The sequence below is a fragment of the Atractosteus spatula genome, chromosome 18, assembly GCF_055471065.1.
Source record: "Atractosteus spatula isolate fAtrSpa1 chromosome 18, fAtrSpa1.hap1, whole genome shotgun sequence".
NCBI lineage: Eukaryota > Metazoa > Chordata > Actinopteri > Semionotiformes > Lepisosteidae > Atractosteus > Atractosteus spatula.
Genome location: NC_142723.1, coordinates 13,708,935 through 13,736,046, shown reverse-complemented (window position 1 = coordinate 13,736,046; position 27,112 = coordinate 13,708,935). Strand labels below are relative to the sequence as shown.

The 27,112-nt window shown below is 45.1% G+C and overlaps 2 protein-coding genes across 2 annotated transcripts; one reads left to right on the top strand and one right to left on the bottom strand.

The window, feature by feature from the left end:
• Nucleotides 1-4,135: 4,135 nt before the first annotated feature.
• Nucleotides 4,136-16,239, bottom strand: LOC148818634 (SPRY domain-containing SOCS box protein 3-like). The gene is made up of 7 exons (XM_088936681.1): nt 16,004-16,239; nt 11,952-12,090; nt 10,408-10,585; nt 9,651-9,838; nt 8,757-8,859; nt 7,402-7,527; nt 4,136-4,637 (listed from the first exon to the last, which is right to left on the bottom strand). Exons 2-7 carry the CDS (start codon nt 12,075-12,077, stop codon nt 4,249-4,251), a joined length of 1,110 nt encoding a protein of 369 aa, XP_088792807.1. The 5' UTR covers nt 12,078-12,090; nt 16,004-16,239; the 3' UTR covers nt 4,136-4,248.
• A 1,001-nt stretch (nt 16,240-17,240) lies between these two features.
• Nucleotides 17,241-24,374, top strand: nubp2 (nucleotide binding protein 2 (MinD homolog, E. coli)). Its single transcript, XM_088936682.1, has 7 exons — nt 17,241-17,292; nt 18,986-19,104; nt 20,394-20,592; nt 21,478-21,632; nt 22,937-23,047; nt 23,700-23,769; nt 24,103-24,374. The coding sequence occupies exons 1-7, from the start codon at nt 17,277-17,279 to the stop codon at nt 24,243-24,245; spliced, it is 813 nt and encodes a 270-aa protein (XP_088792808.1). The 5' UTR covers nt 17,241-17,276; the 3' UTR covers nt 24,246-24,374.
• The last annotated feature ends 2,738 nt before the right edge of the window (nt 24,375-27,112 follow it).

Below are 27,112 nucleotides of genomic sequence, written 5' to 3'. Positions count from 1 at the left end.
TTTTCCTGCACGTGAGCCGATGCATCGAGAGGGAGAGGGACTACTGTCCGCTACTTGCTGTAAAAAAAGGTTTGCTAGAAGTGGAGAAATGTAAGTGTTTCTGTAAACCTGAAATAAGACAAGATCCTGATCGTGGTGTAATTGGGGAACCATCCGCATTAAGAGCAGTTCAGGTTCTTCTGAAATTCGCAGTTTGCCCTGAAATGGGGGAATTCTTCATTTGCAACACCGAAAATGCAATGCTACTGTAAATGAGAAGTGGTTGCTTCAATCCAAGATCAGGAGTTGATTAGAACCTGCTTCTGAACTGCCTGTATAGGAAGTGGAGGAGAGGATCAGCCCCTGCCTACTTTACTGTAGCCTTACTGTTTATGTGCACTAAGCTATTAGCATGGGGCATTGCTTTGTCTAAAACACACTGAAATGCACATTCAAGCCTGTGGAGCATTTCCCCTGATAACACAGACTAAGTTTTTGACACCTGGCTACATAATACCTGCTAATCTGAGATGCAAATAGGCTTCTGAGTATATGGAAGTGGGAAAAAAAGGAACAGTACATAAAGAAATGTAGCGAATGTTAAATTAGTAACAGACATGTTATACCAATGTTGCTCAGTTACAGTAGGAATGAAAAAGCACTTGGGCCCATGCACGATCACTGTAAGATATTTACTTTTTGTGTGGCAATCAGTCAGAGCAGGAGAGGGGTATACAAGACCCAGTAAAATGTAAACAGATGCCAGCATCACAGGACTGTATCTGAACCCATTTTAATGACTTACGTGGCCACATAAGTCCAACTTAAAAGTGGACCCTAGATTTGTGCTGGACGTATATTAGAATGCACAGCTCCAAAGCATCAGTGTAGAGAATATATCCTGGAGCCAGTATATTACCATGAGACGCTGACCCAGCTAAGAAAGTTAGCTGAGCCCTAGATGTACAGTTTTACCAGTAACGGTGTGGATAGGCAGCAAACACCCTTACCAGTGGACAGTGGAATGGTCCATCTAACCATACTGAGGGAAGTGCTTACATGTGGGTCTGTTCTTTGAATTCCAGTGAAACAATCCCAATCTCTCCTGCTACTGCAGAGAAAAGGATTCTGCGCCCTTCACAGCCTTTCCCAATTTTGGGAGATCAGGCGTGACAGCTGCTGAAAGTCAAGGGGCCTTCAATTCTGCTTCAGAGAGAATTTCAACATCTTTCTCTGCCCCATACTTACAAACCGTTTAATTCCCAGAATCCCCATGCGTGCAGTAACATTATGGGACAAGAGACAAGTCTGCTCGTACACGTGTACATGCAGAGACCCAGACCTGCGTAAATGACAGCTCATTACACTGCCCTAACGATCCACTCCTCTCTGCATCGTCAACAAATGTATGAAATGCAGAACATCAGTTTATAGAAGGACGTTTTTTTTAAAAAAACAACATATATATTACAGACAAAGCATATAGTCTGACTTTGTACATATATTTAAACAGGATTTGCCACTGAGGAAAGAAGGATACTTTGTTTCCTACATGGTTTGAACTGCAATAGTATCCAGACAAGAATCTGTAAGAACGCCACTGCATCAGTTTTTCTGCTATGTGTGGTACCTACACTGTAAATATTTCCCTCACGACAGAATACCCAGTCATACAGAAAGTTGATATCTTGGATTAAAACACGTGATGATTATATTTAATAAGTTGCTACATTACAAAATACCACCATTTTTTTTTACAAAGGAAATTATAAGCAATATAACTCACTCTCCTTCACCTGGCATTAAAAAAGTCAAGGTTTTTTGTTCAATCTACACTGCAGCACAAAATTATAACCTGGGATCCCATCTACATTGAATTGGAGTGTATCATGTCTTTGTGCACAATAAAATTGTTACCAATTAAAGAGATGCAATTATTTGTGCACTAAACATGGAAGCAACAGATGTAGGGTTTTTAATTCTAAAATATATCTATTTCGTACAATAGAATAAAACAATTTCATCACATTTAAAAGTGCTAGTGTTTATTTTTAAGTTATATTTACTTTAAAGCGAAAACTTCCCATTTTAATTTTGAAGCATAGATTGCGTTCATGATTGTGAAAACACGATAAAGCCATCAGCATAAATAAAACGGACCTCTCCTTAAAACCTTTAGGACTCACATTTGCAGGAAACTAAGATCTGTTTAAAAACCACAGCTCACATTCAGAAAGAGTAAAGATATTCTCTAGATCTCTCGCATCCTTCCGTTTACATGCAGTATATGAGGTGTGAGCTCTGCAAACTGCTACAGGGTGTTAACCTGGATAGAGAATTATTACATTGTTTTCACTTTTGTGTAACTGTATACATAATGCAGATAGGTTCTTGGACAAAAGGCTATTTAGTTTGGTAAGAGCCAGGAGGAAAAAAAAGACTTCAACTCAAAATCGCAAGCACCTGCCGTACTGCAGAATTACAATATTTTGCTATACCTAAACACCTTCTTGGAATCAGTCTTCCTAGAGCCTTACAACGCATCCCAGAAGCACTATTGTTGGGATGTTTTCTTTGCCAAGGTTAAAGCATTTGCACAGAAAATGTCACATACCCTAAAAAGCAGAATTTAAAATCCTTACGGAAACTTCGTTACTCTGTTGGAGTAATTTAAAAACCCTTTTCTAATTAAAAAAAAGTGGTTTGGGCTTTTTTGTCGAGATACAATGCAGTGATGCATAGGCTGAAGGAGACCTGATCACGTTGCTTATTCTGGAAAGAAAGAGCCACCCAACTCAACATCAAGATGCTACAGATTACAGTCCCATATCTGCCATTCTTACTATTTTTAAGAAAAAATATACTGAAGAATCAGGCACTCCAATTAAAATTCTATATGTAACACTTACCATGCACCTGATAAACCCTGGGATATCCACGCTAAGTAGTTACCCACTGGTATCTTCTCTCAGCACTTCCACTATTATTTACTCTCATCATCCTCTTTAATAAAGATCTATTAAAGCCATGTTCTGGCTCAGAGCAGATTTCTGCTCCTACATGTGGTCTACAGTTGAACGGGTTTAATCTGGGAACCTCTGCCATTCATTCTTTTTGTCTGGATACTGGAAAGATAAAACACAGACGGGGCCAAAAAAATAAAATCAAACAGCTTTCGGTAGGTTGCCAAAGACTGAAAGTGCTTCCTTTAATCCCATCCATCCACTTTCTAAACCTCAAAGGAATGCGGGAGCCTATCCCAGCATGCAACGGGCACAAGGGGGGGGGATACCAGTCCATCACAGGACGCACACCAGGGCCTGTTTTTTCCAGAAGCCAATTAACCTACCAGTAAGTCTTTGGACTGTGGGAGGAAACCCATGTGAACACAGGGAGAATATACAAACTCCATACAGATAGCACCCCAGGAATCGAACCCAGTGTCAAGCATAGCAAAGCAGCAAAAAGTTAACCACAGGACCACCATGCCATTCCTTTCAGAATAAGATCCAGAATAAAAATACTTCCCACAGCTGGAAGAATCCAATTGGATTGGAGGAGACTTTAAGCAAGAGTTACATGTTTCAACCCTTGACTGGCGAGCCAAATTACTCTGTCAATAAAGATGTCTTTGCTGGAACTGGTATGGCTGTAAGGCCGAATCTGTTTGGGAATCTGTTAAATCCCGTGCCCACTCACATCACTCGAGTTTAAAATGAGTATATTAAAAACTAGATAAACAGATAACTAGACTAAACTACAGGTTTATTCCAGGAATGACACTCTTTCAGTTTTCTTTGGCCCACCACACTGGGTATCAGTCATTGGCGTAGGACTGGCAGGAGAGGATAGCTCTGGTGGGGACAGGGCAGAATATATACTGGATACCAGTACAGGCCCATGCCACATTCTATGCTGCACCCACATTCGGGGCGATGCAGAACCTCCGCGTCTGTGTATTAGGATGGGAAACATGACGAATGTGATGCCGTGGGTGGTGGTGGCGGGGGGGGGGGGGGGGTTGGGAGAAGTCCGAGAGCCGTCTTGACGGTCTTGCACCAAGTGGGAGCAGATCTGAACTGAATGTTCTAAAGACACGAAGAAGGAAATCCCCCCCCAAAAAAAGGACAGCGGCAGTCGGGCTAGAGCAGGCATCAGCGGGGAGCTCCACCTGTGCCGACAGCTGTGCCCGTCCTTTTCGTTTCAGTCCGAGTCCGTGTGGGTGGGGATGGGGGGCGGTGGGGCTCTTCCTGGGCTCTTCCAGGGCTCTCACGTCCAGCGGCAGCGCTTCCTCTGGCAGGCCTCCGGGTCCGAGGCGCAGCCCTCGGAGTCGCTCCCCGAGGAAGGGAGGGACGCCGAGGAGCTGGAGGGGGTGGCCGGGGAGTCGGGGGTCTCTGGCCCCTCGGGGGCGGCGGCGTTGTTCAGGCTGAGGACCCAGCCCAGCTTGTTGTGCAGGAGGTGGCGCAGGCCCGGGGGCAGGGGCAGCACGCTCAGAGTGTCCACGCGGTCGGGCAGCAGCTGGCGCAGCTTGGCGCAGCACAGGTATTGCAAGGAGGTGGGCGCAAAGCAGGAGCGGATGACCTTCATGCTGCTCTTGGCTGCCGTGGAGCACACCATGGGGTAGAACTTTCTGTTCTGCAGCTTGGTGGCAGCAACACCTGCAAGGGGGACAAGGAGACCAACAGGGATTAAGGGGCTGGATGGGTTCGGCATTGCTACACTCCTGCTTTCAACAATAACCTGGGGGGAGCAATCACTGGGAAAGAACCGCCACCTCTGAGGCAAACTAAAGTGCACCAGTCTGTCCACAACTAACTCCCCAGTCTCTGGAAAGGGTAGCCTTTGACGATCACAGCAGTGGGCAGGACATCTGAGTTGTGGGGAGGCACAGGTTGTGCAGTTAGTGAGTAAAAGCCTGGAGGGCAAGTTAACTTGCAGCAGTTACACGTGATCCGTTTAAACAGAAACCCACCGTTGATGTGAAACCGCATCAAAACTACATCTGCATCAAAAAAAAAAACACTGGCTTGTGTGGCTGTGATGCATCCATCCACTTTCTAACTGCTTAGAGCTGGAGCTTATCCCAGCAAGCAGCGGCTGCAGGGACACGCCCCCGGATGGGACTCGGATCCATCATGGGGCACACACAGCCACAGACACGCACTCGCACCAGGGCAACTTTCCCCACAAGCCAATTAACCTACCAGCGTGTGTTTGGGCAGTAGGAGGAAAGCAGAGCACCCAGAGGAAACCCATGTGACACAGGGAGAACATACAAATTCCATGCAGACAGCACCCCAGGAACTGAACCCAGAGCCCCAGTGCTGGGGGGAGATTTGAGTAAAATGAACCACATGTGAAGATTTTAAAAACTGGGAGACTCAGGATACATTCCAAGGAGCCTCGTACTCCATTCTTTATCATATGTCATGGCAGAAGTGTTTCTCAATGCTACCTGTGCTACTAAAATCACACGGTTGTCAGGGCTTTAAAAAGCACTATGCTGCTCCACTCCGACAAAAGGCTAAACAATACAAATACTGCTTTTTATTTCCTAGAATTAACTTGGTGCTAAACACAAATGTTTGATGCATTGCAGGTTGACGAAAGTACGATTTAATTTGCACTTTTGCCTTGTCTGACCTGACAGTGTCCTGTGTCCTTGAGTAAAAGCCACACGTGGATCTGGAATACAGACGTAGAATACATCCCCGTTCACAAGTCCTCTGACACCCGGATGCCCACGCAGGAGTGCCTGTGCTTTGGTAATCGGTCAAAGAGGATTGGCGATGAAAAGCAGCACTTGCAGTTGTCCCTGCGCATTTGCTGGTTTCAAGAGATAATCTGCGCTATCGCATCCCAGAGAGTTTTATCAAACCCAGCGAATGAGCTGCAACATGCTTGAGACAGCAGATTTTGCAATTTGCCATTATGCAACCAGCCCATTTGGCTTAAATATCCAAAAGGCCTTTTTTAATAGTTGGGTTCAGGTGTCCTCATAGTATTAGCTTTTTGTTAATACTATACTAAATGTGGGACTATTATGTAACATTTATTAGATGGTTAATAAAAGTTAAGGAACAATCACACACTCAATCCTGAAACCTGATTATTTACAAGTAAGTGATAAAATACCCCCTCAGGCTTTAAAGGATTTAATGGTCAGTAACAAAGTAATACTTTTATGCAGTACAAAAGCATTATAATTATAGTAATTAAAATTATTTTTTTTACTTTTCTTCTGTGGTGTTGGGATTTCTGGGATGCTGGGAACCAATCAGAGGGTTCATGGAAAGAATTATATTTTGTAAATCAGGAGATGCCTGTATTATGTGCAGTTTGAGCGTGTGCCAGGACTTGAACATTATCACCAACCTTCGAACTCAATCAGCAACACTGACAAACCCCAACATACTTGAAAACAGGCATGAATCTTCATCTAGAGACTTTTAATATAATAAAGAATCCTCAGTAACTCCACACTCTAAACTGGTGCTGATAGGAGACAGCCAATCACTCTATGCAGGAATGTATCCTTGTACAGGCAAGCGTGACAGACTTTGCCTTGTGGATTTAAAAGGAAAATATTCCCACAATATTTGGGTTTTTTTTTTTCCCCGCTAAATTTAAGCTATCCCTTCTGTGCCGAATACCTGATCTGTTTCGCTCCATCAATGAGGAATCCCAGAGGTGAACATTTGCTGTAGTGCTGGAAACTCTCCCTCTTGCCTACGGGCTCCCCTGTTCTCTCTCCTCGTCGCTCTCTCTCTTTCTGCTCTCTCCTCTAAATACAGTGTCGATCTCGTAGGCCGGCCCCTGTTCCAGACTCAAAAGGTGTTAAAGCACCTGATCATCTCTCATCTCTGGTCTAACTTCAGGAAAATGGAGGTAGCTTGTCTCGCCAGATAACCCTGAGCTGTAAAAGTCCATCTTATTCTCTTCTGTTGACGGTGCTCAGATTACACCAGTGCCAGAGTGCCCCCCCTCACTCCAAGACAAGGGGCACCCAGACAGGGTCAATAGGTTTGTATAGTTCTTTTCATTCCCAACTGCTGCATATATAGGGGGGAATGCAGTTCATCCTCCACTGAAACAGCACCCACTTGAGTCAAGGGGGGGAACTTCTGAGAAGGTTGATTGGACAACCCCAGAGTGGAATTTAGCCAGGACACCAGTGTAAAAACTCTCCTCTTACAAGCAACGTCAAGAGATCTTAAATGACCAAGTTCTCACTTGTTTAAGGTCTCATCTGAGGGATGGCACCTCCTACAGGATAGGTCCTCAGGTCATCATACTCGGGCCCTAGTTTGTCAAGTCTGGTTTAGAAAGAATATCGCCACCCAGTGGTTCACATACACCCTCGTTTTCCTCCCACTCCTACTGACCGTGGTCCCCAGTGGAACTCCGGCCAGTGCTCCTTACCTATGCATTTGCGGTTTTTGAAAAAGGTGAGGGTGCCGTGCCAGGTGTCCAGGTGCACCCCGATGATGGAGCCCTGCCCAAACCGCGACGCGAAGTTGATCTTGTCTCCTTTGTGATGAAGCAGGCCTGCAGAAGCAATCAGATACACTCTAACCATTTGCCCGTTATGCATGAACACACCGCTGTGTTGTTCCCTCAGCTGTGGTAGTGCCTATAGAGGAAAGCTTGCCGTCATGCCTCAATCCCACTGCAGGATTTTCAGGAAATACTGGAGTGGTATTTTGGGCACAAATTCTCACGATCAGTGAAATTAGCATGAGAAAATGCATAGAAGGGGAATTCTGGAGAATAGAAGGAACTAAAAACTCTTGCTAAAAGTTTTTTTTTTACTTAAATGTGTCACGTCATCATTCTGATGTGGTCCAATCTGGTAGTAAATGAGATGCACAAAATTTACAGGCGAGGCTGTAATATAACTCAGGCCTTGAATGTATTGTTGAAATAGCAACCATCAACAAACCATCTTTTTTACAGTTGCCACTACCTTTTAATATAAGCATGGGCTTTCTGTTTATGCATCATGTCCTAGCAAAATAATCCAGATAAATGTAGTAAAACAAATCTCTTTATCTTGTGGGAGATTAGCCAATTGGTGTTCATTTTTCCTGTTGCTATAGATATAAGTGCCATAGCAACAGGAGAGAGCATCACGACCCCATGAGCCGTGTGCTATACACTGACAGAATGTGAAATACTACATGGCTATTCCTACTACCAGAAATCAAGTTTATAATATGTTAAAAAGGGCAACACGCACAGCAGAGCAACAAAAACAACTTCAAGTGATCACATGTGAAAGTATGAACCACTGTAGTAATTATATTGGCACTCCCCATAACTACCAATGGGAAAGCTCCATTGACTAGCTCAAGAGAATTAAGGAAACAACAAAATATTTGCCTTTGTGCATTGGTCTGTTCCAGGAAATATTGTGTACACTGAATTTTCTGCAGAATAGCTTCGGTCTAGTGAAATCAGCCAGATGCTATAGATTATACGTTTATTCTGCCCTTTAAATAATATTCAGTCAGATACGTAGCTGATTCTGAAGAAAATCCGAGGCTGTTGGAATTGGTCAGGGAATCATTCTTGTGACCATTAATTCACCTGTTAACAAGGACGGACTCTTAAAGAGCTGACGTTCTGGTTTTTAAACAAATGATCTGAATCCAACCTGGACATCCATGCCTGCCGTTCATCAGAACGACCACCTCAAAACTGCAGCTTCCCCCCTTCGAATCAGACACGCAACCATGCAGTAAAGGATGTGATGATGACGAGATTTGTGATCTTACCGGTGTAGGACAGTCCCCAGCTTTCCTCGTCCTTTCCCAGCAGGCTACAGAAGGTGTGTCTGTACTTGTCTAGGTTCACATCCGATGTTCCGATTCCAACCATCTGCAACAGCAGCATCAACAATGAGTTTTCAATCCACAGGGACCTGCTGGATTCCATACAAGCTGTATGACCCTGCAACACACAACACACAGTGGGACCAGCAGGGAGCTCTCAGCCTGTGCTCTGTGTGGGTCCTAATGCCCCAGCATAGTGATAGGGACACTATACTGTAGAAAAAATGTGCCATCTTTACAGAGGAGCTGTGACTTTCTGTGGTCATTAAAAATCCCAGGGTGTTTCTCAAAGAGTAGGGGTGTTAACCAAGGTGTCCTGACCAAATTTCCCCCTGTTCTTTACCAATCATGGCCTCCTAATAATCCCCATCTCCGAACTGGCTTCATTACTCCTGTTCTCTCCCCACTGAGGGGATGTGTGTTGACTATGAGCTGATGCACTGGCGCACTATGGCTGCCGTCGCATCATCCAGGTGGGGCCGCACACTGGTGGTGGTGGACGGGGGGTCCCCGTTACCTGTAAAGCGCTTTGAGTGGACTGTCCAGAAATGCGCTGTGCGAGTGTAAAGAATCATTATGACTAAGCTGTTGCACCAATCTAAGTGCAGCAGGACTACCTAAAAGCAGAGGCTCATCTATTGTTAGAGCAGCACAAGTTAAGCCTTGTAAGCCCATCCAGTCTGCCGGTCCCAGTCTCGCTTCCTTTGTCCAGAGTTAAATACTCGGCAAGCTCAAAACGATCCATCCTACAATCGCGAAGTTTTGGCAGCCCCCCCCCCCGAGACCACCCTTCTGAACTGTATCCTTTACCACTCTGGCGGCCCTCCCGGTACCCACCATGTCTGTGCCGTACACCGGAGAAGTCATCTTGATCTCCCAGAAGTGCTGCCCCTCGGCCAGCTCCTTGGTGCCCCGGATGGCCGCCGTGCCGCAGCTGTACTCCATGTGGAAGTTCACCTTGCGGTTGTCGCAGCTGAGCAGGGTGGCGGTGGACTTGTTGCTGTCATCCCACACCCAGTCAAAGTCTGGGCAGAAACACAACAACACCCTCACCTCTAGCAAGTCAGCAGTCAAGGACAGTTTTACCTCCTGCTCCCCTTTTTGTCCTGGAGACACCTACACACTCTCAGAAAGCCTGGAAGCTGATGGGACCTTCGCTCGCGGCCCTGGGCGCGTGACAAGCCGGGAGGGGGGAGGCGGCCCGTGACTCTACTAAATCAGTTATTGACTGAATTCACAAGCGTACAATTTAACAGGGCAGCTTCACCTCACGGGAGGTTTTCTGCCTTCGTTTTGAATAGCGGAACATGGCGCTGCGCATACCTGGAAATGTCATCTATTTTGTGACGCAAATTGGAGGTTTTACAAGTTCCTGTGCTCATATTACTTTTCTGGTGGTCCCAAATGCACTCGTTATTCTTTCCAATCCCAAAATCTGAAAATAGCCTCTAAGCCAGGAAAAGGAATCCTCACTGTGCTGCCCAGTTCTCTTGAACATTAAGAGGATCCACTTGTGCCTCTCCAGGCTGGCGCAGCTTGTACCACCCATGTGACGGAATGGGACCATGCCAACGGGGGGGGGGGCAGAACTCACCCTGGTCATCCTCTCCGCAGTGGCAGTCCTTGACGCGGTGGAAGCCCCTCAGCCGGGGGTTGTAGGCGGGCTCGGCCTGGGAGTCGCAGCCGCAGTAGGACTCGCCCGTCACCGGGACCGCGCTGGGCACGGCCGGGGCGATGCTTGGGTACTCCGGCTCGGAGTCGGAGTCGCTGTACTGAGACAACAGGGCCGTCGCCGGAGCGAGAGAGAGCGCGCGCGTCACTCTAGTGCTCGAGAGGAAGAGGCTTTGTTTTGGGGGTTTTTGTTTAGCGAACCGGCTTTACTAGTGTGAAAAACTCAGAACCAGGACAGGGAAATAAGCAACCCCCCCCACCCCACCGCCAGTGGCGCCCTCTTAGGGTTTTAACCCAAAATGACCCCCCTCATCCCCAGGCAGCATTAGCCAGCCAAAGGCAGATACGAGCTGCCGCTCTCCCGAGCCCGCAAAGAGACCGCAACTGCGGACAAAGCGGTCGCAGAGAAAGAGAGACAACCATTATCCTGACAGAGCTAGACAATACCACTGGCAAGCGCTCTTCATTCCGTTTCAAGAGTACGCTGTCACAGTTTGCTATTCTGGCAAGCCCATGCTTTCACATTTCACTGTAATTTCATTATTTCATTTCCATCAGACACACCGGACTAGAGAGGTGACACTGGACAAGCAACGATGGCTGGTTCGAACTCCGTCTTGACCGGTTTCCAGCCCGAGGGGCACTTTTTAGAACCAAAACTGTTTTTTAAAACTGTTTTTGGAAAAATCCGCCAGTTTACACCTACTATAGACACTTTTATAAAAAAAAGCTAACTTTGAGTAGTCCTCTAGTTCCTTAATCTGCAGGGAGGAATATTATTGGAGGCTCCTCGCAACCACTAAAACCCCAGGTCTCAAGTTGGAGACAGTCCTCTTGATCTGAAACAAGGTTGTCATTAATCCCCCCCAAGCCATACAATAAGACGCCAGTTTAATGGCTTTGGTTATTGTAGTACAGCACTGCTTACATCATCAGGCAGATATTTACTTTTTAAAACTGCTCTGTGCTTTCCTGTCTCCAAGACACCTCGGACCATCCTGATCTTAGTTAAGAGGGGTTTCGCTTTTGCATGTCTGGGCATCAGCATCTGAGATACAGAAGGTCATTTTCCCCATCAGTCTCCTGGTACACGCCCATCCGTTTTAGGAGCTGTCCACCACAACTGGTGCTGAAACGCATCCTTCGGCACACAGGAGCCCCAACCCTGTTTATCTCACAGAACCCCTGTATAGTATAGAGCCTCCCTCTGGTGCTTCAGTAAAACGTTAACAAGCTTTTAAGTGGGAAACGTATTAATTTTAACACATCTGCTTTGGACATTCAGGAAATTTACACCACAGTTAGACATCTTATACAATTTAATTGGATGTTCACCTAAAATGCAACAGCTCCTCGACACGCTGTTAAAGAAAAGGCAACTCTGGCTCCCAGTGGGCCAATAAGAGCCGATGCCCGAGTTATACTAACCCCAGCCCAACCCCTCTGACAGCGGCGACGTTCACTGACCTGCAGCCGGTCGTAGCCCCACTCCTCGCTCTCGGAGGCCAACACCAGCGCCCGGGCATCGGCGTCGCGCCGGATGCCGCTCCAGACGTAGCGCCACGCCCGGCTGCTCCTGTTCCGCCTAGACATGGCAGGCAGGCGGCTGCACGGATCAGTGCAGAGAAAGGGATTAGGACGGCTTGCTCAGTGACAAGGCAGCAATTGCCAATATCAAGGAACCTGGAACTAGAATTCCGTCGACAGCGGGGTCAAATCAAATTGTCCTTTCCAATCTTGTCCAGGACCAAAAGTCATTCCAGCCAGCACCCTGTTATATGGCTCCTGCTGGCTGTGAGGGGCGGACCACAAGTTATGGGAACAGCAGTCCGTAATCACACTGCCTCACCCCCTTCGAGTCACAGTGCTGGATGCAACAAGCACTGGCTTTATTGTACAAAGCAAAGTGTTTTCTTTTTTTATTGGCGTACAGATTGCGAATCCAAAGAGACTGACGTACAGATTGCGAATCCGAAGAGATCTGCGTGCTCAGCTAGTTCGGGTGCAGTCGCAGTACCTGCCCATGGGCGCAACCGCCATGCCTCTTTCGGCGCTGCTACAGTAGGTACCTCTCCGCTTACATAATGAGCAGAGGATGGATATTAATACTGGCACATAAACCACCGCTTAGAGAAAGACCTGCTTGGGTCAGCACTGTGCTTGCTCCATATGTTTCTGATAGTACCTCCTGTTCTCTGTAGAGGCCTCATACAGTGCAGTAATTCTGTAATTCACAACGTCCTGGACAGCGACTAAAGACATTTTTCTATATATAAGATATTCCTTTGACAGCGTTTACAGATTAGGAGTTTCTAATTAGAATTACCTTTACAGAGAACACTGGATTCTTACAAAACAGAGTCTAAAAGCAGTTTCATAACCCTGATCCAATCTGCCTTATCAGTCAGACCCCATTATGGCAAACTGAGGCAGGGAAATTGAGAGCAACTCCCTTCTAGAAGTGTTTAGGGTTTGGCTTTCGGAAAATGGAAGGTACATGTATATCATTGTTGCCCCAACAGAAATCCGTTTTCATTTTTAAGAACTGTGAAGGAACTTCTGATAGACAGCCTTATGATTTTTAATGGCCTAGCTCAACGGCAGGTGCCTTTACTAACCAGGCAAGGCCAAAAACCCACTTTGTACAGTGCTGGAAAGTCAACAGAAACAGTCCCTAGAAACTACTGAATCCTGTGGAGACACGTTCTCGACAGAAACATTGCCAGATGATAGCTTCGGCAGCAAAAAATATATGCTATGCTCTATAGTCTACACAGCACATATTAGGTGCAGTACAAGCAAAATGTGACTTTCAAATTGCACCATGCTTTCATAGTTGTTACCAGCAGTCACAGCAGTACCAGCAGTTGATGCAGGATGTCAATGTAGAGAACAAGCAGACTCGTCCAGCTGATCATAGCAGAGTTAAAACTGTTTATCACGCATTTCTCCCTGTACTGTACAAGCCTGTGGCAAACCTTGTGATTATAGCACACTTTCAAATCTAGATTCCACAGCTCCAAAAATAGCTCTCCTGACCCAGACAACTACTGTACTGGGAGGCAGGCAGGCCTGGGACCTAATTCTTATTTACTAACCAGAGATTTCCTTAACAATGAGAAATCGTATCTGATTTTATTTGGCAAAACTGACTTGGTTTGTTTTTGAAAGGTTTCCAGAATACTGAAGATCATTTTCGACACCTGGACGGTAATGTAAATAGACCGTCAATCTTTTCTTTGATTGAAAAGATCAAAGCTCATTTAAACAGCTGTGCTCTGTGCTCCAGCACACACCTTCCATGGAATGACAGCAGGGGTACAAAGGTATTAGCTCACAGAAATGAACCACAGAAACACTCTCTTGTCAATTCAAAGAACTAAATCTTTCATATTACTTAAAGCTACAGACACCCTCTGTCTGTACTTGGTTAAAATCCCCTAAAATTGTTACTTACACTTACTGAGCTGTGCGCTCAGCTTTGAAAAGAGACCCTGGACAATAAAGAGTAGCTTGATGAACAATAGCATGTTCTTCCTCGTCCAGGGTGTAACTCCTCTGGGAACTCTTTCAAAGAACAATAAGCATTCCATTAATCGATAACCGGATAGGCGATGTCAAATGAAAACTCCCAAAAGGTTTGTGCCGTTGTAGAAGTTCAGAACTTCTTCTGTAAGCAATGTTATTTAAATAGTGAGGCAAGTCGAACTTTAAACAGGAATGGGGCTTTCGTCCACAACAGTGAGAGCCATCAATATTTTTTTCCCCAACTCGTGGTTGGAAAAAAAACAAACATACAGACGATGTTTCATTATACAAGCCGGCATTTTATTTAAAAAAAAAAACCACCCATTTAGACTCATTTGTGTCCTGGTTTTACACTTTGACGAGCAAACGGAGAAGATGCAAACTTCGAATTCACGTCGACTTTAAAAATACAAACGAAAAGAACAATCCTTACCCCCCCAGGTCACACTCAAAAGAAGCTTTGCCCCCCCCAAAATCTACTCCAGCCCCACCTCGTTTTAAAACTGCACAGTTACTTCACCAGCTGTATTGCACGCACGCCTCAGTAACACATTCAGCTTAACCTACAGTCACATACAGACAAGCATGTTTCCCTTCACAGCTATGCAAGACGGAGACAGACTAATCCGAGCAGGCAGAGGCATCGAGCAACGTGCAGTCACTGCTGTCAGTGAATACAAGAAGGGACTTAACCTACATTCAGCTTGGCGCTACTTTCACAGACCGACAGAGCACTGTTTATTATGGTAGCAATGTCAATATTCGTTCTTTGCCGCGAGACGTTTTGTTTTCGCAGTTTAGGACTATACATCGCTCTCCTGCGGATAAAAGGCAACTTTTAAGTAAAACCGGCCTGAAGTAAACTGTTTCATCTGTAGGTGTGCCGTTTCTCCGCAGTCTGGTTGACAACCAGTGAACAGCTGTTCGCGGTCTCATACGGGAAGACGATAATATTCAGGAATACAATACTAACAAAAGCCCGAAGTATGAAGAAAATATGAAAAATATATGTATTGAGGGAGACGTTGAAGTGTTTACTTGTTTCTTTTATATTGACTATTTTAGCGAGAGAGTCCTTTTAGGTCATAGGTTTATCGATGATTACTATCAGTCGCTGATACTGTGATTACTGCTACACCTATCATTTTTAATAACATTCTACGCAATGCTGACAATTAGTAGTGTCTTTTCAAAAACTGCATAAAACTGCATTCGAGGATTGCGAAAATATGCGGAAATAGCTGTTTGCATGTTTGATGGTATCAAAAACGCACTTATTATTCGGACAGTAGAAAACACCCCTGAGCGGAGTTTAACCGGGACACAGCCTTGGCACAGATGCGCATAAAACACGTTTTTTTTTAAAATGTTCAGCCCCGTCTGACCCTATTCTAACACACCCAACCCACAACTACAGATTTGAACAGCTTTTAACGGGAACCGCAAAGAATCAGCATCTTCCCCAGGCTTAAACATGTACTAGTATTAAAAAAAAAAGATGTACGCACACTTCAGACTACTCCTGACACAAACATCACTCTCAGTACGCAACGTGGGGTGCTTTATTGCACAGAAAGTACTGCTGCTGCGGCTACAACACATCTCAGACCCGTCTTCACACTTCACCAACACGCGGGTCTGCAGGTTTACGTTCAGATGCAAGATCTGCACGCTTCTGGTCTCTTGTTTTGGCCATTACAGCGGCAGGCCGGGGTCCGCTTTGCCAGCCCCAGCTCCAGCGGCAGGCCCGGCTACAGTGAAGTTTCCAGCCAGCGTCCGCCTCCCTCGTCCCTCAGCTGGGTCGATACCGTTTGCTCGCCAGCGCAGCCAGCTGCACTGATGCAGGGGCACGACATCAGAAAATACGGCGCGTTTTAGCCGAAAAGGATGTCATGCGACTGTACGGTTGCATCGGGAAATACTGGGACGCGGATCCCTCCTGCCGATTTTGGTAGTAAAAAAAACTCCAGCAGGTTTCAAATGGCACATACCTCCTTTCACCTGAACCGCAGTTTTGCTTCTTGTCCGTCTCCGCGTTACCTTCCCCTGGATTCTAGTTCACCTTGATCCGTGACACTGTTGATTTCTTCCCTTCCACAGTGAGGCTCTTTTTCCCTAAATAAATAATATATTTCTCCGTTCCCACCACACAGCTCCCTGCGAGGTGCCAGTCACTACGCGCTGACCTACTTTCAAGGCCGACGTAAACAATGCATTTCCAAGGCCCGCCCTCCTTCGTCGCGCCTATTGGGCAATGGCACCTTGGGGGGTGGGGCCAGTGGCGGAGCGGCCAATCGCAACGCTCCGCCCCGCCGTCAATCAAATCACATGCGTGCGCTGGAGACTGGCTGGAGCTTTCTGTCAATGGCGAAAGGCGCAGGCAGGGAAAAACAATCCGGGTGCAACTGCAAAGCTGTTCGCCATGTTGGCTCCGACGTGTTCACAGGCTCTTAGAGCCCCAATGTCTTACAAGCTGCTGGAAAAGGCTTGTGTGAGAGAGCGGGGCGATTATGTGGGGCTGCTTCGTTGTAGGTCAAGTGCGATGCGGCATTTTCATTAACAGGACTGAGATTCTGAGGAATGCCGAAACAGTCCTGGAAAGTCCCTACACAATTCAGATCAGTTTCCAACTGCTGTAATCATTTGTATCACATTGCATTTATTAAATACCTGTTGCCCTGCGCTGTGGTCATAAAATTAGCCTTGCTGTATTTATAGGGAATTCTTATATTCCATAATATGTGGAAATACAAAAACGTAACATACAGGAGTTCGAATATACCGTAATATCACTCAGATAGGTGTAATAGCGGGCTTTGCACCTTCAGACATGTGTATGTCATGTTTTATCTTTAATGTAATATTTTACAATAATAACGGGATCGGTACCGGTACACGCTTATATAACTTAAAATACTTTGCCCCAAAATTGAGGTATTATTAGTAAATTGTTATCTCATTTTGACAGTGGTTTCAAAATATACTATTGTTGGAATTTAACAAGGCTTATTTACAATTTATATAAGACTATTTATGGTATAACTATACCAATGGTCCGGCTTTTCATTGGATACAGAGCTTATTTGTTAATTACGTCATGCCTACCTCTTCCAAAGAGATCGGGTTTTAATTGGCGTAGAGTGAGAGGGGGCGGGAATAAGAAACTGTGCCTTTTAGGATTGGACAATAGGGCTGTAATTCCGATAACGTCACACCTTTTCGCTTTCGTCGGACATCAGGAAGTCAGGCGAGTTAAGTGTCAGCATGGATTCAGAAGAGGGTATGTACCTCAGACTTGAGAAGAGTGTAAAACATTATCCGCATTGTTGCTAAACTGGCTCGTATGCTCAGCTTTTGTAATATGCTTAGCTAGTGCTTGTTACGAACCGCTAATATGCACCAAAAAAAAAATATTTCGGACCACAGTACACTGTTGGGCTTGATGAATGGATGATAATTGTTATATTTTATTTGGTCAGACTTAGTTGTGGAAGTCAGTTTCTCGCCCAGAAAACAAAAACGTGCGAAACAAGAAATGTCATCAACCCTGCTGCGTTGGAAACTATAATAATAATAATTACATCTAATCTAATCTCCATCAAAGACGCTTTTGGGTTTAGAAACTACTTCTCTCACCCTGGGGAGCTTAAATTTGCGGTCACAGTTTTAGACAGGGTAGGTATGATTGATCACTGATGAGAACCCAGATTTTCAAGTTTTTCTGTGTTGCTAAATAGCTTTAGAGCGCAAGTCTCAGATACATCCTCCTGTTGTATCGTGGGTTGGGTGGACGGCAATACTCGCTGTCCACATCGGTGGAGCAAGCGAAGACATCTTATTTACGATTGACTTTTTTAACATTCTTCCCACTTCCTGTTTCAATCTTTTGACAATCCCATCCACCGGCGTGGGTTGATATATAGAGAAGCGTTTTCATTCCGGGTTTACCAGTGGCTGCGAGGAGACCTTTCACCCGGATGTTGATTTCTGACCCCATGACGCTTTCAGACAGAGCGGGATTTTAAACTTGTCGCGAACCTGAACAGAATTAACTGTACATCGTGGGCGATACATTTATTAAATATGGGGTTAATTTGTGTGCTTGCGGGAACAGTGGCCAGGGTTCTGGAATTGTGAAGGTTGTGGGTCCCATTCCCGATAACGGGATTGCTATACAGGACGTCACATGGAGTGATGTAGTAAAATATCCAGCTGTATGCATGGGTGCTTATTTAAGTTGCTTTGGATAAAATTGTCAGCCAAATAAATTAGAATAGTCCTCTTTGAACTACATTGCATCTTTTTTTAAGGTGTCATTTCAAACAAGAATGTTCTAAACCCTCAGGTTTTATAATGTTTGCTTCTTTAAACTATAGCTACGCCTGCGCTATCCATTGTATCTATTTGTCCACGACATCTAAACTGAACTTTAAGCCTTTTGCTCCAGGTGGTCCTCTTGATATCTTGCGCTTACAGGCAGCTGCTGCCCCTCCTATCTCCCCTTTTTGTCCATCTTCTTCAAACAGTCAGCTTTAGCAGAAAACATTCCCCTTACCGAGAGAAAGATATAAGGGTTACAGAGGGGGACACAAAGCAGCATAGAATTCGCTGGACAAAAGAAAATAGCCAAATAATACATATATTAAAGCCAGTAATATTGTGTAATAAAGAGAATCCATTATTCTTCCAGAATTCCAATCCTTCAGTTAATTGGCTTCTGGGAGAATTGGTCCTGGTGTGAGTTTGTGTGTGTCTGTGTGTGCCCTGCGATACACTCCAGGAAGTGTCAAGCCCATTGCTTGCTGGGATAGCCTCCGGCTCCCCTCAAAACCCTGTATTGGATAAAGGGGTTAGAAAATGGATGGATGATCTAAATCTTTGTTTGTGCTGCCATCTGCTGCTGAATTTTGGCCATCGTTTCTCTCTTGCTTCTCTCATCTTGTCCGGAATGTACTCTCCTTGATTCCCCACAGAGAAAGGGAACCTGGCGCAGGTTCGGCACGTGGTCCTGGTGCTCTCGGGCAAAGGAGGAGTGGGCAAGAGCACTCTGACCACAGAACTGGCCCTGGCACTCCGACAGGCTGGCAAGAAGGTGAGGAATGAATGCATGGAAAAGCATTCTGAGAGCTACGAGTGTGTAGCCATGGGGTGGGAGATGCGTGAAACATACTGGTGTTCTCTTGTGGTTCCTTGCGTTTGGAAGCTGCGGATTATTAGGGTTTGCCCAGATATCAGGGCTGTGAAGTGTACTGGGTTGTGGTGATTTAATAGCTGTGGACCAAGCTCACCCTTCACGTCTTAAACAGCAATTTCCCTGATGCCAGCGGGCTTGAGGTCACAATCAGGAGGGGCGCACCTGTTTTGAAATTGGTCCCGAAACTTAAACCGACTTGACTTGCAGATGGAATGAAGAGGAACAGTGTATTGCCACCTGTGTTCACCAGAGGGTGCATGGTGCTTTCCTAATGTGCAGAATTGCTAGAACACCTGCTGTGGTTGCACTCGTTGTCTACTGTCTTTATAACTCTTGCTTCCTCTTGCAAGTAAAGCAAACCTCCCCTGATACAGTTCTTTAAAGAGGCCAACTAATGTTGTAAATGTACTGTAAATATGTCAGTGATACCGCGGCTTTATTGTGATATTTTGACGAGATGTTAAATGTATTAAATGGTCAAATTTGAATATGCAGAAGGATGGTGGGGCAGCACAAAGCACATTGAGGTGGAGATCTCAGGGAGGGGTTTATGTTCAGCTTGTTTTTTGGTGTGTAGGGGGAGAAAAAGAATATTACACAGTACCATATACAATGATGAACAAATGTTGAACAATCACCTTGGCATGACAGACTTGGTACCTAAACAAACTGTGTAAATCCAATAATAATATAAAAACAGGAATCGAGGCATAGAGAAAAGGAATTCAGAGATGTGGAAGAGAAATGCTGAAGGGAAAAGCAAAAAAAAAAAGGTAGTGAAAGTACAGAAGAGGTGAGCCACAGTCTTCAAGGTCTTTCATATGTCTGGGTCGAGCTGCAAGCTCTGGAAGAAGTTTAAAGGGGGCTGCCAGGCAGAATTAAGTTTTGCAGTTCAGCCACAGAGGGAAAAGCTCATTTTTTCCAGGTGGAGAAAGTACATCACATCCCTTAGCCAGCGAGCGAGTGTGGGCCCAACCGGGTGTTTCCAGTGGAGTAAAATCAAACGGAGAAGGCCAGTGAGGGGGGTTTAGAATGACACTCTTGGAACGAAGCAGCCGATCTGCAGCGCTGTGTCGCTGACGTAGGCCTGGTGGCTGAGCGCTCGTCCGCCGGGTGGTGTCCGAGTGGCGCCCGTGATCCCGTGCTGGTGAGCGGCTGACGCGCCCCCTCTGTGCCGCTCTCCTCAGGTGGGGATCCTCGATGTCGACCTCTGTGGCCCCAGTATCCCCCGCATGCTGAGCGTGGGCCGGCAGGAGGTGCACCAGTGCGACGCGGGGTGGGTGCCGGTCTACACCGACGCGCATAAGAGCCTGGCCCTCATGTCCATCGGGTTCCTTCTGGAAAACCCGGATGACGCCGTGATTTGGAGGGGCCCCAAGAAAACAGGTAAACTCGGGAGCCAGGAGGATACTTGAGCGCAAAGCAGGTCTGTGGTTATCTGAGCGGCTCCTGTTCCCCGATGCAGTTCTTCTGAAGAGTGCCGAAAACATTTATAAGGTTTATGAGCAGTTCCACGAGTATGTGTGCAGAAGGAAAGGGCATGGAATCCGGAGCGCTGTGATTACAGCCCTGGGGCTGTGCAGGAAGCTCGGGGTGAGGGATCGTCCATAAAGTGCGGGCCTTCACTCAAAATGAAATCGAAATCGACCCGACTGCAGTCCAGTGGCGTGAGCCAAATATTTGAAAGTAAGAGGATGTTTTCCGGCCATTTTTGGTTGCTTTCGAAAATTCTAGAGTGAATCTTGCTATGTAGTTATGCCTTTCCTCAGACTGGTGGCATATGTACTCATGCACAGATCTGACTCCTAACTCGCACTCAAAACGTGTCTGGAGTGACAACTGAATGGCTTTGACTGCACCACTACTAAGTAGCGTATATATGTAAGTGAGCTGCTGAACAACAAATTTCTCTTTTAAAAAGTGTTTAGATAAACTACAGGTATGTCAGCCCCGGTAATCTATATTTCATGCCGACCTTCTTACTCATTAAAATAGCGCAGATTCACTTAAATGCTGAGTTATCTTTTTGTATATCACAAAGTTAACTGTCTCGGAGATGTCTGAGAAAGCATTTCCCAAATCAGACTCAAGATTGTAAGTTGTTTATGTGTTGTTGACCAAGTTAGCTACCGATATGTGCGTTATTAAATGAAAAACAAAATAGAAGCAGCTGAGGCTCGTTTTACGTTGGAATCCCCACTGGTGATCTTGCTGACTTCTACCCCATCTCTCTCTGTCGTTTTCTGTCCCGCTCTGCCTGCGGCTCGCCAGCCCTGATAGGCCAGTTTGTGTCGGACGTGGCCTGGGGCGAACTGGACTACCTGCTGGTGGACACGCCCCCGGGCACCTCGGACGAGCACCTGGCCGTGGTGGAGAGCCTGCGGAAGCACAGGGTCGACGGTGCCATCCTGGTCACCACCCCCCAGGTCAGGGGCGACGTCCCGTTCGCAGGCAGGAGGAGCTGGCGGGGCCCAAGCACAGAGGTCCATCATGCCAAGCCCCAGCTCGTCCGTTCGCAACCCTGGTGTTGCTAGGCCTTTCTTCGAGAGTGTTGGCGTTGGCTTCTAAATCACACATCTAGATGAAGTCCTAACTCTGCTGTTGGCTCAGGCAGTTTTCTGTAACGTGGAGTGGAACGAGAGTACACGTCTCCACCCACTAGTTCATCTCAGGATGATGCCCAGCAACGCTGCTGCCTGTTTTTACAGAGGGACTAGACTGGCGCGATTGGGCTCAAGTACCACCTGTAAGGGTACAACAGCAGTGATTCTGCAAGAGGGACTAAAACACACACCCTTCCTGCTGAAAGTCCAGAACCTGTTACTCTGAGCTGCCCCTTTATCAATAGATATCTGCCTCTAGAAATAAATCTAAAGATTTCTCTATTCCTCCAGGGCTTTTATGTTCTTAATGGGATGCATATGAAAGTATGCACCTCGTGTGTACCTCTGAGTTCGCTGTTATACAGCAGACTGATTCCCTTCCAGGATACTGTAAGGTTATTGAACAGAACTATGACAGCAGAGTGTGTTAATGCCGTGTATTATCCCCTGATCTGTTAATAGTACACAGTGCCCACATTTCCCGCTTTCCTGAATTCTAGCCTTTAAGGAACCTTTTCAAGGCTGTGTTTCATGCCGGGTGACTAACAACAGTTTGAGCCATAACAAAGAATTATTGAGGACTGAAAGTAGATGAGAACTGTGCCTCAAAACTCAATGAATTGTCAGAAATTCGCCAAAAAAACAGGCTTTATTTTCCATTTTTTTAACCGATCTGTCTTAAATTCTGGCAAAGGTCCTGATTGCATAAGGCTGTATCTGCATAAATAATAAAAGATAAAATCACACTGTCTCTTAAAGCAATACGTTGTCTCTCTATACGTAAAATAAAGCTAAAAAAATTAGATTTGACTCAAACATCCTAGTTTTGGAAACATGGTCAGAAAAGCTTTAACATATGTAATATAAGATTCTTGCTTAAATAGTCATTTTATATTATGATTCTTAGATAAAAATGAATAGCCTGGTACTAAGGTAATATCACACTGCCCGAAAAACTGTTAGTGCTGTAATGTTACTTAACCAGAAACAAGATAGTGAACACTCCAGAATAGAGATCAGGCATTAGTTGATTTAGTAAACTAATTTAGTCAAACATAATAGCAGAAGATCTGCAGAGAGAGCGTACTGGATATGGATCAAAGATGTGTCTCTACCTCTTCTTGCAGGCCGTTTCCACAGGAGATGTGAGGCGGGAGATCGCATTTTGCAAGAAGACGGGCCTGCGTGTCCTGGGAATCGTGGAGAATATGAGCGGCTTTGTCTGTCCGCATTGCTCGGTAAGTCCACTGTGTCTGCCTGCTGGAAACCCTGTGAAATGTAACTTCCAGTGGTTTCTCTGCACGTCCTCCTGGTATCAGCGTTGGCCCTGGTGTCTGTGTGCTTCTGCTCACAGCAGAAAACTTTGACTGGCTGTGGAGAGTCTCCTTGAATATCATGAGATTCTAGGATACAAATGATTAACCTGTGATACAGGACAACCTTTAATTATCTGTTGCTGGGTCTCTGATCTGTAGTGTCTGTTTTCCATAAAAGGTTTTAATTACTCTCATAATTACCAGTTTTTCATTCGGATCATAAAGTTAATTGACTGCATTTAAAAACAGGTCAACATTTAATATCAAGAAAATATCAATAACCCTTACAGATTCCTGCTCTTGCAACATGCTAATTGATGAAATGTGATATTCTCTACTAGTGAACAAGTACATTTATTCCATGCTGAAAAGAAAGGACGTGTTTGACACCTGAAGAAGGCTCCACAGCCGAAATGTTGCGTCTCTTTTCTTTCTAACGTGGAATAAACCTTTTCTTGTTCCCTTGCAGCCTATGCTTGCTGATGTACAGTAGCTACCTACTTGAAATTCTCTACTAGTGTTTGCAGTCTGGCCTTATAGCAGATGTTTACAGACTTGCCCTGTTTTGTTTCAGGAATGCACAAATATATTTTCCAAAGGGGGAGGAGAGGAACTGGCCAAGCTGACAGAATCACCATTTTTAGGTAAGTTGTCTTGGCGTTTAAGATATAAAGGATATCTGTGCTGTTTATAACAGTCAAGCTTTTATGTTTTTGTTCTGGTATTATTATAAATTATAGGAGGCTGGGCTGATTTACAATTCGTTCCTGTGCTTCTGCAATTACTCTGTTTTGTATATAGCTGATCAATCCAAATGATCTAAAAGTGTGCCAGCTGAAAGCCTGCCAACAAGCTTTCACATACTGTACATGCTGACATTGTCACGTGATGGTAATCAGTGTAATTAAACTGCTCCATGATGAAAGGTGAACCAAGAAGTGAACTATAAATTCTGGATCTCTGCATTCTCGCTGCAGGCTGTGTCCCTCTGGATCCCCAGCTCACCTCCAGTTTAGAAGAAGGGAGAGATTTCCTGCAGGCCTTCCCGGACAGCGCCACCTTCAGCGCCATCAATCAGATCGCTCACACAGTGATGACCAGCATCGCCGAGCGCGTGTGACCCCTGACCCGCCCTGCCAGCCACATCCCCAACTTCTACCTGCTGCTCCCTTCAGAAAAACAAACTGGACGTTTTCATACACGAACCATACTGTGTTGTGTCATTAAAACCCCTTGGGACTCTTGCTCATGCACAATTCTCACTAGCCTTTGTGTTGGAGTTATACTTCAGTCTCCTCTTCTCAGCTGTCTCACTGAGCAGTGAGCAAACACACACTATTGCATGAAGATTCCTCTTAAATAGCAGCACTAGTACTGGCTTCAAACCAAGTTCTTGAGCTGTGTGATAAATGAAATGACTGTCAGCATAGGAAAAGTCTTTTCATATTCAGCAGACAAATGGTCAAGGATTATACTTGTACAGCTTTCTAATTTAAAGCCCTTATTTCTGTAACAAATTGGAACAAAACAAAAGCATCCTTTCTTACACTGTGTGAAAGCAGTGCCTAATATTAAATTGTGATTGATAGGGTGGGCAAATTAGAAATTGAAAATTTGAAAGTGAAGGAGACTTTCAAAGTAACTTAAAGCTCTTCAGTTACAGAAATGGTACTGTATGTTACCTAGTACGTGTGTACAAACAGAAAAATGCTAAAACATAGGAAGCAGCAAAGCCAGCAAAAAAAAGAAGAGTAATGAGATGAACTGTTTTTATCCTTAATTGAGTAAAATTGTTCTTCTTGAAGACATAGGAAGAAAAAGTCTTGAGCACTTCAGTAATGCTGAGATTAACTGATCTGCAAACACGCAAATGAGCAGGACAGATGAAATGGCCTAGTTCTGTTCTTACCCCTTGTTATCCCTCTAAAGGAAAGTTACCCTGAGCCAATTCAAGTCCCCCGAACTGCCTGATGACACAGCTCTGGAACTCCACGTAACATTTATTGGTTTCGCCCCTGGGAAGACCCAGCCCTTTCCATTTATTTCAAGATCTTTACTATCTTGCACTTTTATGAATGTCTCTCACCCAGAAATTCTAGTATCTAAGATGTGAGTATCGTAAAGAAAGGAATTAGGTGGGAGCTGGATCAAAAGCACCCTGGGCCTGTTACTGGAGAGTCAGTATGGCTGGTTTAAAAGTGTCTATTGACAGTGCGGTGAGCATACTTCAGTTTAGAACCACTTACAGCTCAGTCTATCTGTACTAATCCATATTTTGCTTATTCCTAAGGCTCGTGGTGTTGTTGACACAGAAACCAGAGCTGTGTGTCTTTGTGTGTACATTGAGGTCTGAATGTATGGCTAGCTGTTGGGTCAGGATTAGTATTAATGCTAGAATACCTAAATAATGTGTTCAGGGCTGGCGCCACTGGATTCTAGTCAGAAGAACGTTTAATCGTTCTGCCTTCCAGATGTGGAAATATAATACACAATCTCATGCAGAGATCATGAGAACCATTTTGGCCGTTCAAACAGTTATTCGGCCGATCTAGTCCGTTTATTTTTTAAGGAACTAATCAAGGATCTCATCCAGATGTTTCCTGAAAGAATCCAGGTTATCAGCTGGAACACCAGGCTGGGCAGCTTGTTCCACTCTCCTACACCCCTGTGGGTAAAGAAGTGTTTCCTGTTCACTTCAAAGGATCATATGTCGTATTGGACTACCGGGAACCTGATGCCTTTAATAATCATGGAAGAAACTGCAGAGAAAAATAAACCAGGCACTGGAGGAACGGTGAATATAAAAAACACATGCTTTAGTCATTTCAGATTGTGTCCTTTAGCACAGCAGAGTCACTGTTCTTCTTCATTTTAATTTTTTACGAGTTTTTGACAATTTAATATTAGACAAACTACGCAGGGTGTCACGGTGGCGCAGTGTTTAGCATTGCTGCCTCGCAGTGCTGGGGCCCTGGGATCAATACCAGACCGGGGGTGCTGTCTGTGTGGAGTTTGTATGTTCTCCTCATGTTCATGTGGGTTTACTCTGGGTGCTCAAGTTTCCTCCCACTGTCCAAAGACATGCTGGTGAAGGAAAATTAACTCCTGGGAAAATTGCCCCTGGTGTGGATGTGTGCGTGTCTGTGTGTGCCCTGTGATGCACCAGCATCCCATCCAGGGAGTAACCTGCCTTGCGCCTGTTGCTGGCCAGAATAGGCTCTGGCACCCACCACAGCCCAGAATTGTAAGAAGTAGTTAAAAACTGTGTATAATATAATCATACGCTGGAATTAAAATAAAAAAATAGTATACAATACACTACACTACCAACAGTATTGTATCATTTCTCATGGAAACACAATAGGTTTGAAATGAAATTGTAGGGACCTCTCTTCATGTTGGCAATGTTATCAAGTATCAAGTTGCGAAGCGAAAATGATGATTTTTTAAGGATAAAATAATAAAAGTAAATAAAATCATAAACGTTTCTAGATGACCCAAGAAAAAAAGCGACCTGCACCGTCAGTCTGTAGCCACGCCCACTCGAATGACATCTCTCGCAGGCCACGCCCCGCGCACCTGTGCGCCGGTTTCTGCTGGGGAGAGCGGAGCTGAGTGAGTTTGTTCCGCGTCTTTTGTGATTCTTTTTTATTTTTCCTTTATTTAAATGTAGATACAAATTTAACCAATGTAATTATGTACTTTATACCTCGCAAAAAGGGTAAAACACGTATTTTCGTTGGGAGCTAAATAGCATTTTTGAATTCAAGCTTTGTCTTTTCCAACGCTTCTCTTATTTTGAACAAGCCACTTGTGTTACACAAACGACGTGTGTATTCGTTTTACATCGAAGAAAAGCTCTGTTGTAGCAGTAAAGACACTGCTGTATTGGCAGAATGCAAACGTCAATTTACGTATGTTTCTTTATCTTAATCTTCTTGAATTCCTGTGCATTTGTCCAAAACCGAAATTAGGCTACCTAGAACG

Excerpts from the sequence above, each read along its gene's own strand:
- LOC148818634 (XM_088936681.1), bottom strand. The coding sequence starts at position 12,077 with ATGTCTAGGCGGAACAGGAGCAGCCGGGCGTGGCGCTACGTCTGGAGC. Across the intron at positions 9,839-10,407 it reads CTGCGGAGAGGATGACCAGG|ACTTTGACTGGGTGTGGGAT; the intron begins GTGAGTTCTGCC and ends GTTTCTGCCCAG. Across the intron at positions 7,528-8,756 it reads CTGGGGACTGTCCTACACCG|GCCTGCTTCATCACAAAGGA; the intron begins GTAAGATCACAA and ends TTGCTTCTGCAG.
- nubp2 (XM_088936682.1), top strand. Across the intron at positions 19,105-20,393 it reads TCCGACAGGCTGGCAAGAAG|GTGGGGATCCTCGATGTCGA; the intron begins GTGAGGAATGAA and ends CGCTCTCCTCAG. Across the intron at positions 20,593-21,477 it reads GAGGGGCCCCAAGAAAACAG|CCCTGATAGGCCAGTTTGTG; the intron begins GTAAACTCGGGA and ends GCGGCTCGCCAG.